Below are 14,856 nucleotides of genomic sequence, written 5' to 3'. Positions count from 1 at the left end.
TGAAAAACGGTGCAGAGACCGGTCCGAGCTCAGTAACTGAGATAACTTATCGTGTGTAAATGGAAAGCAAACTGAACTGAACTGAGCTAGACACAACCGAACCGAGCTAACTGCAGACCAGTTCCAGAGGTGGGCTCGGCTCGGTTTTTCCCTTGGCTCGGTTCTCATTCATTCATTCCAGTAGTTGGCGGTAATGCCCATCCGAAGTTGCTTGCCAACCAACACAAAACAGAAGAAGAACAACAACTATAAACAACAATCTAAATCTTCTCCACGCAACATTTTAAATAATGGCATTTTAAATAATAACACCGAAGTACAGCAATAATAATCAAGCATAACTTTCTAAATCTGACGGGCGCCGCCATTTTGATTTGCTTGATTCCCTCCTTCTTCGTCTTCTTCTTCTTGTGTTTTATGGCGGTTGGCAAACAACTTTTGGTGCATTACTGCCACCAACTGCTTGATTTCCTCCTTCAATACTGGCAGTAATACCGCAGATCGTCACTAGGAGGCGAGGAACTGCGATAGCGTGATGTGTAAACGGTCGTCAGAACCGAGCTCGCCCTGGTTAACTGATCCGAGCTCGGCCCGGGCTCGGCATGGATCGGTTTTGCAAGGGTAGTGGAAATGGGGTAATTGTTATAGTGGTTGTTTATAAACTAGTGAATTACAAAATGTCAAATAGAAAAATAAATCCTTTAGTCAAATAAACACAAATTTAAATCTTTACAAATCACACGTCAGTATTTAAAACTCAAGGTTATGGAGGATTTCAGTCACAGACCTTATGATCCAACAGGAAGTATCCCTGAACACATTAGCATTTAGCATCAATCTGAAATCATATTGTTCTTTGCTAGCATAGTGCTAATAAGCTTCTGATGGACAGAAAATAAAACTCTGAAACCTCAGATGATTAAAAACAGCATTTCTGAGTTATTCACAGTTTTCAGCATCATCAACCACCTTGGGCAGCATATCAGAGTGAGCTCTGCCGATTCGTTGGTGCATTTAGCAGACATCGAGAGATGGTTAGCTGCACGCGTTGCTGCTCCACCCACCCGCTTTCCATTGATAATTTCTGCTTTGATTTCTCACAAGTTTTGTTTTGTTTACATTTAAACTTTTGTAACATCTGTTATCATTGTTTCATTTTTTTTTCATGTAAATGGACGAAGAGAGTAAGAAAAAAAATCAGCAGCAGATTTCAGGGATCAGTTAGACTAATGTTAAAGTAATCCGAATTAAGCCCTAAAAAACAGGAATGTTCCTTCCGATTTTGATCGAACCACTTCTGGTTTTGTATTTAACAAAGTATGATGCCCCCTAGTGGAGCGGAAGGCAGGGAACCAAAATATAGAATGGTTTAGAATTTTAGAATGGCCTATTCAAAGCCTTTATCTAAAAAACACTTTCTGGCAAAAATGTCCAAGTTGATGTTCACTTTTCTTTTAGAAAAGCGAAAAACGTTTATTTCCTTCGGTTTTACTATAATCCCAATAGAACAAACGGTGGTTTCGTTAGAAGGTCTAAAGACACTCAGGGGTGAGAAAACTTCAGCAATTCTCTGAGTAAGACTGCTTTTGTGTCTCTGCAGATCTCCTTGCACTACAACATCCCTCCTCCTGACGACTTCTCTGCCTTCAGCATCACTAAGAGAGTGGATGCCTACTGTGATCTCAAGCGGCCGAAGCTCCAACTCTCTGTCAGCGTCAGGTACTGCCGCTGCTGATGGGGGTGGGGGTTAACTTCAGCAGGATTATCTGTCTCTGTTTGAAACCGAAAAGCAGCGAGCTTGGAATTGCTTTATGTCTCTTCCTGCAGGTACCAGGGCAGGAGAGCGGAAACCAACATGGTCGTCCTCAACATTAAGCTGCTGTCTGGATATGTTGTGGAGCAGAGCTCCCTCAGTTCAGCGAAGCGTGTGGACATAGACAACGGATTTATCGACATCTACCTGGATGGGGTAGGTGTCCCGGAGGTTGTGTGACTCCACCTTCCTGTAGCTGCTCAGAAAATAATTGTCTGAATGTTGTTTGTAATCGCAGCTGAAAAGGGATGAAATACAGATGTTCAAGGTGGTTCTGGAGGAAGATCAGCGTGTCGGGAACCTGAAACCAGCTGTGATTAAAGTCTATGACTACTACCAGCCCAGTAAGACCTCAGCGATAAGCAGTCAGCACGTCAATCGTTTCATCGTTCTCGTTACACACTGATGTTTCTCTCTTGTTTCAGCTGACCAGGCTGCCACTGACTACACATCCCCCTGTGCTTAAAGTAAGAGTTCCTCAGCGTTTTTTGCTCTTTCTGTGCAAAGATCTGAGGGGAACCATTTCCATATGAAAGAAAAACACAGTAGACTGTCTGATTCTTAAAGATCAGCGCTGTTTGTGACCTTGTTAGCATTCTGTTAGCTCTCAGTTTCCTGAAAGCTGCTCCTAAATAGGGTCCGTTTCTCTATATGAACATAAGACCAAGAACAGACACAGTCCCTGGATGTTGCTCTCGCCCCTCCATCTTTACCCAGCATGCATCAGAGCAGACTTGTCCATTCTTGAGACTGACAGCTGTCCCAGCATGCACTGCTTTATTGATTGAGGGATTCACTTTATTGATCTCACAGTGGAGAAATGTACTCGTTATATCAGCTCAAATAGTCAAAGAAAAAGAATGTGTCAAAGGAAGTAAAAGGTGCACAGTGCATCCAGTGGATCATTATTCCGGGTTTGTTGCACAGGGTGTTTGCATTTATATTTATTTATATAGTTATTGCACAGGGAATAAAATAGTACTTGCACATTATACATTGCATAATTTATTGCCGTTGTAGTGACTCATTGTAGTCTGATGGCAGCAGGGATGAATGACCTGCGGTAGCCCTCCTTTTTACAAACACGATGTAAAAGTATTTCACTAAAAATTAAAAGCTCTCTTTTCTGTTGTTGCTGTTCTATAAAAGTATATTTTAAGATCATTTGAGGCGAGAACATTGTACTTTTAAGCTCCCATTTACTGATTTAGCGCATCATTTAAAAAAAAAAGGTGTTGAGAGGACCGCAGCGACCAGCGACGCTCTTAGGCTAACAGCAGCCAGGGCGACCGTTAGCCCGTCTGCAGCAGCCAGGGCGACGGTTAGCCCGTCAGCAGCAGCCAGGGCGACCGTTAGCCCGTCTGCAGCAGCCAGGGCCAACGTTAGCCCGTCTGCAGCAGCCAGGGCGACCGTTAGCCCGTCTGCAGCAGCCAGGGCGGCCGTTAGCCCGTCTGCAGCAGCCAGGGCGACCGTTAGCCCGTCAGCAGCAGCCAGGGCAACCGTTAGCCCGTCTGCAGCAGCCAGGGCGACCGTTAGCCCGTCAGCAGCAGCCAGGGCGACCGTTAGCCCGTCAGCAGCAGCCAGGGCGACCGTTAGCCCGTCAGCAGCAGCCAGGGCGACCGTTAGCCCGTCTGCAGCAGCCAGGGCGACCGTTAGCCCGTCTGCAGCAGCCAGGGCGACCGTTAGCCCGTCAGCAGCAGCCAGGGCGACCGTTAGCCTGTCTGCAGCAGCCAGGGCGACCGTTAGCCTGTCTGCATCAGCCAGGGATAACGTTAGCCCGTCTGCAGCAGCCAGGGCGACCGTTAGCCCGTCAGCAGCAGCCAGGGCGACCGTTAGCCTGTCTGCAGCAGCAAGAGATAACGTTAGCCCGTCTGCAGCAGCCAGGGCGACCGTTAGCCCGTCAGCAGCAGCCAGGGCGACCGTTAGCCTGTCTGCAGCAGCCAGGGCGACCGTTAGCCTGTCTGCAGCAGCCAGGGCGACCGTTAGCCTGTCTGCAGCAGCCAGGGCGACCGTTAGCCTGTCTGCATCAGCCAGGGATAACGTTAGCCCATCTGCAGCAGCCAGGGATAATGTTAGCCCGTCTGCAGCAGCCAGGGCGACCGTTAGCCCGTCTGCAGCAGCCAGGGCGACCGTTAGCCCGTCTGCAGCAGCCAGGGCGACCGTTAGCCCGTCTGCAGCAGCCAGGGCGACCATTAGCCCGTCAGCAGCAGCCAGGGATAACGTTAGCCCGTCTGCAGCAGCCAGGGCGACCGTTAGCCCGTCAGCAGCAGCCAGGGCGACCGTTAGCCTGTCTGCAGCAGCCAGGGCGACCGTTAGCCTGTCTGCATCAGCCAGGGATAACGTTAGCCCATCTGCAGCAGCCAGGGATAATGTTAGCCCGTCTGCAGCAGCCAGGGCGACCGTTAGCCCGTCTGCAGCAGCCAGGGCGACCATTACCCGTCAGCAGCAGCCAGGGCGACCGTTAGCCCGTCAGCAGCAGCCAGGGCGACCGTTAGCCCGTCTGCAGCAGCCAGGGCGACCGTTAGCCCGTCAGCAGCAGCCAGGGCGACCGTTAGCCCGTCAGCAGCAGCCAGGGCGACCGTTAGCCCGTCTGCAGCAGCCAGGGCGACCGTTAGCCCGTCAGCAGCAGCCAGGGCGACCGTTAGCCTGTCTGCAGCAGCCAGGGCGACCGTTAGCCTGTCTGCATCAGCCAGGGATAACGTTAGCCCGTCTGCAGCAGCCAGGGCGACCGTTAGCCCGTCAGCAGCAGCCAGGGCGACCGTTAGCCTGTCTGCAGCAGCCAGAGATAACGTTAGCCCGTCTGCAGCAGCCAGGGCGACCGTTAGCCCGTCAGCAGCAGCCAGGGCGACCGTTAGCCTGTCTGCAGCAGCCAGGGCGACCGTTAGCCTGTCTGCAGCAGCCAGGGCGACCGTTAGCCTGTCTGCATCAGCCAGGGATAACGTTAGCCCATCTGCAGCAGCCAGGGATAATGTTAGCCCGTCTGCAGCAGCCAGGGCGACCGTTAGCCCGTCTGCAGCAGCCAGGGCGACCGTTAGCCCGTCTGCAGCAGCCAGGGCGACCGTTAGCCCGTCTGCAGCAGCCAGGGCGACCATTAGCCCGTCAGCAGCAGCCAGGGATAACGTTAGCCCGTCTGCAGCAGCCAGGGCGACCGTTAGCCCGTCTGCAGCAGCCAGGGCGACCGTTAGCCCGTCAGCAGCAGCCAGGGCGACCGTTAGCCCGTCAGCAGCAGCCAGGGCGACCGTTAGCCCGTCAGCAGCAGCCAGGGCGACCGTTAGCCCGTCTGCAGCAGCCAGGGCGACCGTTAGCCCGTCAGCAGCAGCCAGGGCGACCGTTAGCCTGTCTGCAGCAGCCAGGGCGACCGTTAGCCTGTCTGCATCAGCCAGGGATAACGTTAGCCCGTCTGCAGCAGCCAGGGCGACCGTTAGCCCGTCAGCAGCAGCCAGGGCGACCGTTAGCCTGTCTGCAGCAGCCAGAGATAACGTTAGCCCGTCTGCAGCAGCCAGGGCGACCGTTAGCCCGTCAGCAGCAGCCAGGGCGACCGTTAGCCTGTCTGCAGCAGCCAGGGCGACCGTTAGCCTGTCTGCAGCAGCCAGGGCGACCGTTAGCCTGTCTGCATCAGCCAGGGATAACGTTAGCCCATCTGCAGCAGCCAGGGATAATGTTAGCCCGTCTGCAGCAGCCAGGGCGACCGTTAGCCCGTCTGCAGCAGCCAGGGCGACCGTTAGCCCGTCTGCAGCAGCCAGGGCGACCGTTAGCCCGTCTGCAGCAGCCAGGGCGACCATTAGCCCGTCAGCAGCAGCCAGGGATAACGTTAGCCCGTCTGCAGCAGCCAGGGCGACCGTTAGCCCGTCTGCAGCAGCCAGGGCGACCGTTAGCCCGTCAGCAGCAGCCAGGGCGACCGTTAGCCCGTCAGCAGCAGCCAGGGCGACCGTTAGCCCGTCAGCAGCAGCCAGGGCGACCGTTAGCCCGTCTGCAGCAGCCAGGGCGACCGTTAGCCCGTCTGCAGCAGCCAGGGCGACCGTTAGCCCGTCAGCAGCAGCCAGGGCGACCGTTAGCCTGTCTGCAGCAGCCAGGGCGACCGTTAGCCTGTCTGCATCAGCCAGGGATAACGTTAGCCCGTCTGCAGCAGCCAGGGCGACCGTTAGCCCGTCAGCAGCAGCCAGGGCGACCGTTAGCCTGTCTGCAGCAGCAAGAGATAACGTTAGCCCGTCTGCAGCAGCCAGGGCGACCGTTAGCCCGTCAGCAGCAGCCAGGGCGACCGTTAGCCTGTCTGCAGCAGCCAGGGCGACCGTTAGCCTGTCTGCAGCAGCCAGGGCGACCGTTAGCCTGTCTGCATCAGCCAGGGATAACGTTAGCCCATCTGCAGCAGCCAGGGATAATGTTAGCCCGTCTGCAGCAGCCAGGGCGACCGTTAGCCCGTCTGCAGCAGCCAGGGCGACCGTTAGCCCGTCTGCAGCAGCCAGGGCGACCGTTAGCCCGTCTGCAGCAGCCAGGGCGACCATTAGCCCGTCAGCAGCAGCCAGGGATAACGTTAGCCCGTCTGCAGCAGCCAGGGCGACCGTTAGCCCGTCAGCAGCAGCCAGGGCGACCGTTAGCCTGTCTGCAGCAGCCAGGGCGACCGTTAGCCTGTCTGCATCAGCCAGGGATAACGTTAGCCCATCTGCAGCAGCCAGGGATAATGTTAGCCCGTCTGCAGCAGCCAGGGCGACCGTTAGCCCGTCTGCAGCAGCCAGGGCGACCATTACCCGTCAGCAGCAGCCAGGGCGACCGTTAGCCCGTCAGCAGCAGCCAGGGCGACCGTTAGCCCGTCTGCAGCAGCCAGGGCGACCGTTAGCCCGTCAGCAGCAGCCAGGGCGACCGTTAGCCCGTCAGCAGCAGCCAGGGCGACCGTTAGCCCGTCAGCAGCAGCCAGGGCGACCGTTAGCCCGTCTGCAGCAGCCAGGGCGACCGTTAGCCCGTCAGCAGCAGCCAGGGCGACCGTTAGCCTGTCTGCAGCAGCCAGGGCGACCGTTAGCCTGTCTGCATCAGCCAGGGATAACGTTAGCCCGTCTGCAGCAGCCAGGGCGACCGTTAGCCCGTCAGCAGCAGCCAGGGCGACCGTTAGCCTGTCTGCAGCAGCCAGAGATAACGTTAGCCCGTCTGCAGCAGCCAGGGCGACCGTTAGCCCGTCAGCAGCAGCCAGGGCGACCGTTAGCCTGTCTGCAGCAGCCAGGGCGACCGTTAGCCTGTCTGCAGCAGCCAGGGCGACCGTTAGCCTGTCTGCATCAGCCAGGGATAACGTTAGCCCATCTGCAGCAGCCAGGGATAATGTTAGCCCGTCTGCAGCAGCCAGGGCGACCGTTAGCCCGTCTGCAGCAGCCAGGGCGACCGTTAGCCCGTCTGCAGCAGCCAGGGCGACCGTTAGCCCGTCTGCAGCAGCCAGGGCGACCATTAGCCCGTCAGCAGCAGCCAGGGATAACGTTAGCCCGTCTGCAGCAGCCAGGGCGACCGTTAGCCCGTCAGCAGCAGCCAGGGCGACCGTTAGCCTGTCTGCAGCAGCCAGGGCGACCGTTAGCCTGTCTGCATCAGCCAGGGATAACGTTAGCCCATCTGCAGCAGCCAGGGATAATGTTAGCCCGTCTGCAGCAGCCAGGGCGACCGTTAGCCCGTCTGCAGCAGCCAGGGCGACCATTACCCGTCAGCAGCAGCCAGGGCGACCGTTAGCCCGTCAGCAGCAGCCAGGGCGACCGTTAGCCCGTCTGCAGCAGCCAGGGCGACCGTTAGCCCGTCTGCAGCAGCCAGGGCGACCGTTAGCCCGTCAGCAGCAGCCAGGGCGACCGTTAGCCCGTCTGCAGCAGCCAGGGCGACCGTTAGCCCGTCTGCAGCAGCCAGGGCGACCGTTAGCCCGTCAGCAGCAGCCAGGGATAATGTTAGCCCGTCTTTATTTAAAAACTATGGATGTTTTGCTGGTTGATTTTCCTGTTGCAATAGTGTGGATTGAGCCCGAGTTTCTGGTGCCTCTCTGCTTTCGGCCCCCCCTCAGTGTGCATTGGTTATTGCCCGACACCCTTATTAAAATGTTCTGGCTACGCCTCTGCCTGGAGCGTCTGACACTGGAGATGCACTTAATGGAGCTGCCAATAGAAAAAATGTTCCAGAGCAGCGCAGGAGACAGAAAAATGAGCTGCATCATTCAAATAGCTTTATCTCAAAAATCATAACAGTAGATGTTTTATTCTTCCTAACTATTCTGAGATTTTTGCAGCTGTAGGAAGAATCGTAAATGTTTTCTGTAGATCGTGAAAAACATTTTGTTTTGTAAAACTTGTCTCTGCTGAAATGAATCAGTGGTGGTTATAAAGAGTTGAATTATTCGCCCCTGGAGCAAAGAGAGTTTGACTTTCCTGCTAAATAATTCCTGGATCCTCCTAAGCAGTGTGGATTAAAAACTGTGACACAACAGCTTTTATTTCCAGAGGTCAGTAAACATCACATGATCACTGAGGGTAAATAAGACTTATGCTGATCAGAAAACACTGAGATTCATCATGAACGTCGCCCCCATCTGGTGTTTGCTCCATTAAAGATACAGACGTTCTCTCACACTTTGAGCTGCAGCTGGATTATAATCTGGGATTTCTGTTGAAGGGCTGCTGCAGTTTTTGGATTCTTCTGGAAAACGGCTGATTTAGTTTCTTTGATTGCAGGCTGGTGGATCTGTTATAGATTTGAAATCAAACCAAATTGGTCAAATTCAAAGAAAAAAAAATGTTTCCAAGATTCTTTTTCTGCCCTGAGAGGAGAAAAATATGAACTTTTAACTTTGTCATTTAAGCCTTTATAAGGCAAGTTATCATTTTTGATAACTTGCATACCGCTTAAAAAATGTAAATTAAGTTGGAAAAAAGTTGAGTCAAGAAAAAAGTTAAAGCTACAGTGTGTAATAATTACAGGGATATACAGTCAGAAATGTAATATATTATACATAACTATGTTATTTATCATCCTCTACGAGCTCAGCCTCTTAACCTTAATATTTGCGTTGCCTTAGAATTCGTTATTTATAATTACATAGGAGGGAACAAACTAGCGATTGCGAGATCGCCAAAATGTCACAACAATGTAGAAAAAATAACGGGTACATTTATTATTTTAAGTCTACATGAAATCTATACCCTACACAGACTAATGAAATACTATCTGTAAAATTATCTATGTAAACAAACCTCGTCACTTGAGAAGGTAGGTGATGCAGACGTCGTGGAAGACATTTTGTCCCGTAACGCTCGCTGTACTGTTGGGGGGGGAGAAGCGGTTGGGGGGAGATGTTCATGTTGCTGCGGTCTGCAGTCTGGACGTTAGATGTTGCTAAAAGTTACACACTGTAGCTTTAAAAACCTAGTTGAAAAGTTAATAAACCTGGTTAACAATTATATTTAGGCCAGTATCAGCATTAATGCCTCTAAGGTAATGTTGGACCAAAAAAAATGTGTTTCTTTCACTCTCATAGTATTTTTCCTGAATTTCTGATAGAAATAGTTATTTTTCTTAATATATTTGGGCAAGTTGGATTTTCTTATTATATTGACATTTTGCCATCAAAACATCCACATTTTTTGAACGTTACAAAGGCAACAAGATATTGTTCTGGATTCCAATAACACTATTGGTTTGAAATTTGATGGATTAGACTTTTTTTATTTTTTATTCCCCCTGCAGTTTTTTCCACTAATTGAAATGTCTTTAAATAAACATTAACATGAATTCAACAGACTGTAGTGAACAGATAAATGGAGGCAGAAGATGTCTTTCAGTCATCAATGAACAGGCTGGGCACCGTTTCATTCACAACACCTGTCCATCAACCAGGAATCAGAAATACTTTAATAATCCCAGGGAGGGATTACTTTAGTTACATTACTCCATCTATAATAGAGTGACTATAGGACCAGTTTCATGCAATCTATGTAATTAGTGTCCCCGCTCCGTCTCTCCATCAGTTTTGGGTCCTTGGCCTGGAAAATGTTGAAGACTCCTGATCTAAAGGGTTAAAACATTAGTTGATGTAGTTTTAGCACCTCTAGTGGCAGAACAAAGTATTGCCAGAAAAAAAAACTTAATTTTTCTTTTTTCCCCACTTTCCTTTTAGGCTTTTTTTTACTTGAATCTAATTATTCCCTGTAGACTAAATCTCCCTAAAACCAAATAATTTGTTTGTCTGCAGGTGACAGCGACAACATGGTGTGACTCCGCCCCCAGGAACGGCTGAAGGAGGGAGACCTCCAGGCCTTCATCTTGGATGATTGTTTTGTTTTTAAAACCGTTCAAAGTGGTGTTGGGATTTGATTTTACTTTGGGGAACTTTAGGTTCTTTAACTTTTAGCTTTATTATCAGTTTTTCTTTCCTGTTTATTCTCGTTCACATGCAGCAGGAAAAAAAAAAAAAATAGGTGGCACCTCGCCGCTGCTCAACACTGGAACAGTGACCCACCTCCACCCGACATAACGGACAGCGGAGGAGCGTTTGCTGATAATCGTTTTTCTTTAATAGATCTGACAGAAATCCACATGATTGAAACATGACAGAGACACAGACATCAGGAACACGGCGTGGTCAGGGTGCTGATTGCGTCCCTCTGAGGGGAGGGGCATCCGGTCTTCATGGTGCAGGGAGATTTATTTCATTTACACGTACCTGCACAAGTCTTGTACCAGTAAAAAATAAAAGTTTTATTCATGTGACTGCTGTACAATTTTAAATGCAATAAAAGTTCTAAAATGACAAAGTGAAACTTCTTCTTTTATACAATATTCTTTCACTCTTTCATGCACATGTGGATGACAGCCAAGCATTTACTGTAAACAAGCCCCCCCCTCCGCCGGGACAGTGGGGAGCTTCAGTGAGGAGGCAGCTATCTCAGTAAGGCAGAAATATACAAACGCTGAACAAAAAGGCCACGATAGAGAGAAGAGGCAGTTAGATCTGAACCAAACGGTCACAGTTTGGAGGAAACGGCAGGTGACTGATGAACGCATGAACCGTTTCCTGAACTGGTCAGGGTCGCATCAGGAAAATGGACTGAACAGATGACAGGAAGTTTTATCTGGATCAGAGGGAATGGGCGGGTCTAGACCAATATGACGGCTAGCGGTTTAAATTTATAGCTAAACTGCTTCTCAGCCAGGAAAACCTAACTTCAAAATAAAAGCTGCATCAGAGGGAATCATTTCAGCCATGATGGACTAGCTGCTAACGGCTAGCAGCCATGTTGGTTGAAGGTGGAATCTAAAAGGACAGATCAGAGCAGCGAAAAAGCTGCTCTGATCTGGCGGCTATGGAAGAAAAACAGTCTCATTGGAATTTGCCTTTATTTTTTAACAACGAATTTTAAACACTGAATTTTTTTAGACATTGAATTCCTTTACACTCAATTTTTATCCGGTAAAAATTCACCAGAAAAAAAGTCAGCTGCAAAAAAATTCAGCCGCGAAAGTGTTGACATTTTGGTGAACTCAAGCCAAAGCAATCTACACTCAGAGTCGAGCAGCTTCTAGCCAATGAAATTAGCTCATTTCGTCATGTGACACAACAGTTGGGCTCAGCGCTGTTCCCGGCTGAATGAGGATTTTTTTATTTTTTTTTTCGTTAAACAGATAGAAAGACAAAACGTCAGTTAGCTACAGACAGACAGCTATATATAGCTACAGGCAGCTATTAGAGTTTTTCCTCTTATCAGACTGGGTGAAACAACTGAGCCGATCACAGCTAGTACGGCACCCCTGTCTGTTTGCTGTGACCAAATGAGCTAATTTCATTGGCTAGAAGCTGCTGGACTCTATCGAGTGTAGATTGCTTTGGCTTGAGTTCACCAACAGGTCAACACTTTTGCGGCTGAATTTTTGCAGCTGATTTTTTTTGCAGCTGATTTTTTTGCAGCTAAATTTTTTTTGCAGCTGAATATTTTTGCAGCTGATTTTTTTGCAGCTGATTTTTTTGCAGCTGATTTTTTTTGCAGCTGATTTTTTTTGCAGCTGATTTTTTTGCAGCTGATTTTTTTTTTGCAGCTGAATTTTTGCAGCTGAATTTTTTTGCAGCTGAATTTTTGCAGCTGATTTTTTTTGCAGCTGAATTTTTTGCAGCTGATTTTTTTTGCAGTTGAATTTTTTGCAGCTGATTTTTTTTTGCAGCTGATTTTTTTTGCAGCTGAATTTTTGCAGCTGAATTTTTTTGCAGCTGAATTTTTGCAGCTGATTTTTTTTGCAGCTGAATTTTTTGCAGCTGATTTTTTTTGCAGTTGAATTTTTTGCAGCTGATTTTTTTTTTGCAGCTGATTTTTTTTTGCAGCTGAATTTTTGCAGCTGATTTTTTTTGCAGCTGAATTTTTTTGCAGCTGAATTTTTTTGCAGCTGAATTTTTTGCAGCTGATTTTTTTTGCAGCTGAATTTTTGCAGCTGATTTTTTTGCAGCTGATTTTTTTTGCAGCTGATTTTTTTTGCAGCTGATTTTTTTGCAGCTGATTTTTTTTGGAGCTGAATTTTTGCAGCTTTTTTTTGCAGCTGAATTTTTTGCAGCTGATTTTTTTTTTGCAGCTGAATTTTTGCAGCTGAATTTTTTTGCAGCTGAATTTTTGCAGCTGATTTTTTTTGCAGCTGAATTTTTTGCAGCTGATTTTTTTTGCAGTTGAATTTTTTGCAGCTGATTTTTTTTTGCAGCTGATTTTTTTTGCAGCTGAATTTTTGCAGCTGAATTTTTTTGCAGCTGAATTTTTGCAGCTGATTTTTTTTGCAGCTGAATTTTTTGCAGCTGATTTTTTTTGCAGTTGAATTTTTTGCAGCTGATTTTTTTTTGCAGCTGATTTTTTTTTGCAGCTGAATTTTTGCAGCTGATTTTTTTTGCAGCTGAATTTTTTTGCAGCTGAATTTTTTTGCAGCTGAATTTTTTGCAGCTGATTTTTTTTGCAGCTGAATTTTTGCAGCTGATTTTTTTGCAGCTGATTTTTTTTGCAGCTGATTTTTTTTGCAGCTGATTTTTTTGCAGCTGATTTTTTTTGGAGCTGAATTTTTGCAGCTTTTTTTTGCAGCTGAATTTTTTTGCAGCTGAATTTTTTTGCAGCTGAATTTTCTGCAGCTGAATTTTTTTCTGGTGAATTTTTACCAGATAGAAATTGAGTGTAAGGAATTCAATGTCTAAAAAATTTCTGTGTTTAAAATTCGGTGTTAAAAAAAAAGGCAGATTCCAATGAGACTGTTTTTCTTCCATAGGCACCCAATGTCCACTGGGTTCATTCATCAGATTTTGACCCCCTCCAGAGACACACTGAGCGTCTGTTTTCACTCCTTGATGGAACATCGAGCACCGCTCCCTGTTGGAGCCACCATGCTCTGCTGGAACTACGGCTGCAACTAAGAATTTCTTGCAAATGAATTAATCCGTTGATTATTTTTTTTGATAAATGGATGAATAATCAGAGCGCACAAGGTTCCTTAAAGGAAAAGTTCGGTCATATTCAGAATTCAAACTTTTAAAAGTACTTTAAGCATGAAATTATTAAGTGTTTTTAATTCAGAGTAATTTTCATGTGAATGTGCTTTACTGGAGGCATCCATGTTTGTCAAACAACACTACTGCCACCTACTGGTTTGTGACGTCACGGTGCGGTATCGGCTGTTGATCAAGTCCCAGTGCTGTATCTGGTGTTTGTCACAACGCGCTATTATCCAAGTCATCTTGAAAACATTCTTCTTCCAAATGTTGGCTACATATTACGGGTTTTTTCTCTGGCCAGAAGTTTGATGGCACATAACAGCCACCTGAAAGCTGAATTGAAAAGTTTAGTGTCTTGATTTTGTTAAATGTAATGTGACTAAAATTCAGTGCCTCTGCGATTTGAAAATTGTGATTATATTGCAAATGCAGTTAATTGCTTAGCCCTATTCCCAGTGACTGCTGGGGGCATTTGCAGGAAGGATCAGAATCTGATGAATCGGCTGCTTTCTGAGGGGAACTTTCTATCTTGAACATCTTCAAGCCGTTTTTTTTTTTTTTCTTTCATCACAGCCAATAAATCTGCCTAACATTAAACCTCATCTGCTGCTGAACCTAGAGAAAAACTCTTTATGCTACGTTTAGAACGCACGTGCTAGAGGCAGCAGAAGCAGCTGGTTTACATGGGAAGATAATGGTTGATTCGCATCAAGGTGAAGCTGCTGCGCGATTTGAGCGGCTGAAGTAGCGCCTCATGAGCTCCTGGGCATCTGAGGCGGGCGACACACTTCAGAAGCAGCGGATGCTGGAGTTGGAAAAATTTTACTTTGGTGCTGGACGCGCCGCATCAACCAATCAGAGAAGCTGATCTGGGAGCTGGCAGGGAGACAGACACACTGCTGATGCAGAGCGCTGCGATCACTCCTCTGAAACAGTTTAACGCCTAAATTAACTGAAAATGTTGAAACCTGCCAGCAGAATATGTTTGATTATTGTGGTGCCTGCTGTTTGGATTACGTAGAAACGCCTTCCAGACGCCGCGAACAGTAGCGAAAAACCCTGAAGAGGCGACCAGGCCAGAGGCTGCCTTGAAGGGGATTCCCAGTGACAGCGCTCCGCCGGTATGTTGGGGTCTGAGCGGCTCCCACAGCGAAATAATATTTGAAGGCAGGATGGTAATCTGGATGAACTGACTGCACAGACCATGTTTTCAGGAGGACTCAATTAAAAACACATTAAAACTACTTTTTACCCACTGATCACAGCAAATATAGCGATGCTGCTCTGCCATTGAACACAGGAGCAGCAGATGCATCTGGACACACTTTACTGGACGACCTTCAGGAGCATCGGACCTTAATGAGGACGAGCATGAAGCAGCAGGCTCATTCTTTGCTGCCTCTGCTGCGTGCAGTCTGAGCATGGCATTAGAAGTCTGCCTGACTTCACGATGAGATGCATTTTTGATGCCTAAAGGCATTCAGTGTGAACGCAGCATAATGGCGTGGGCGGCGTGGGCGGGTCCATAACTCTGGCAGAGAAGCCGATCTGTTTGATCGGAGCAGAACTGTTACGTGAC

At 48.3% G+C, this 14,856-nt stretch overlaps 1 protein-coding gene across 1 annotated transcript in view; it reads left to right on the top strand.

Moving 5' to 3' along the window:
- The window catches only part of LOC119795249 (alpha-2-macroglobulin-like protein 1), a 50,980-nt gene extending 40,402 nt beyond the window's left edge, over positions 1 to 10,578 (top strand). The window contains exons 31-35 of the mRNA XM_038303142.1: positions 1,601 to 1,719; positions 1,828 to 1,969; positions 2,052 to 2,157; positions 2,239 to 2,280; positions 10,017 to 10,578. Coding sequence (XP_038159070.1) covers positions 1,601 to 1,719; positions 1,828 to 1,969; positions 2,052 to 2,157; positions 2,239 to 2,279 — 408 coding nt within the window. The 3' untranslated portion in view covers position 2,280; positions 10,017 to 10,578. The remainder of the gene's footprint in view (positions 1 to 1,600; positions 1,720 to 1,827; positions 1,970 to 2,051; positions 2,158 to 2,238; positions 2,281 to 10,016) is intronic.
- Positions 10,579 to 14,856: the final 4,278 nt, after the last annotated feature.

Source organism: Cyprinodon tularosa, unplaced genomic scaffold, assembly GCF_016077235.1.
Source record: "Cyprinodon tularosa strain WSP-4 unplaced genomic scaffold, ASM1607723v1 ctg506, whole genome shotgun sequence".
Taxonomy (NCBI): domain Eukaryota; kingdom Metazoa; phylum Chordata; class Actinopteri; order Cyprinodontiformes; family Cyprinodontidae; genus Cyprinodon; species Cyprinodon tularosa.
The sequence above is the reverse complement of the archived record's forward strand: the minus strand, read 5'-3'. Positions and strand labels throughout refer to the sequence as shown.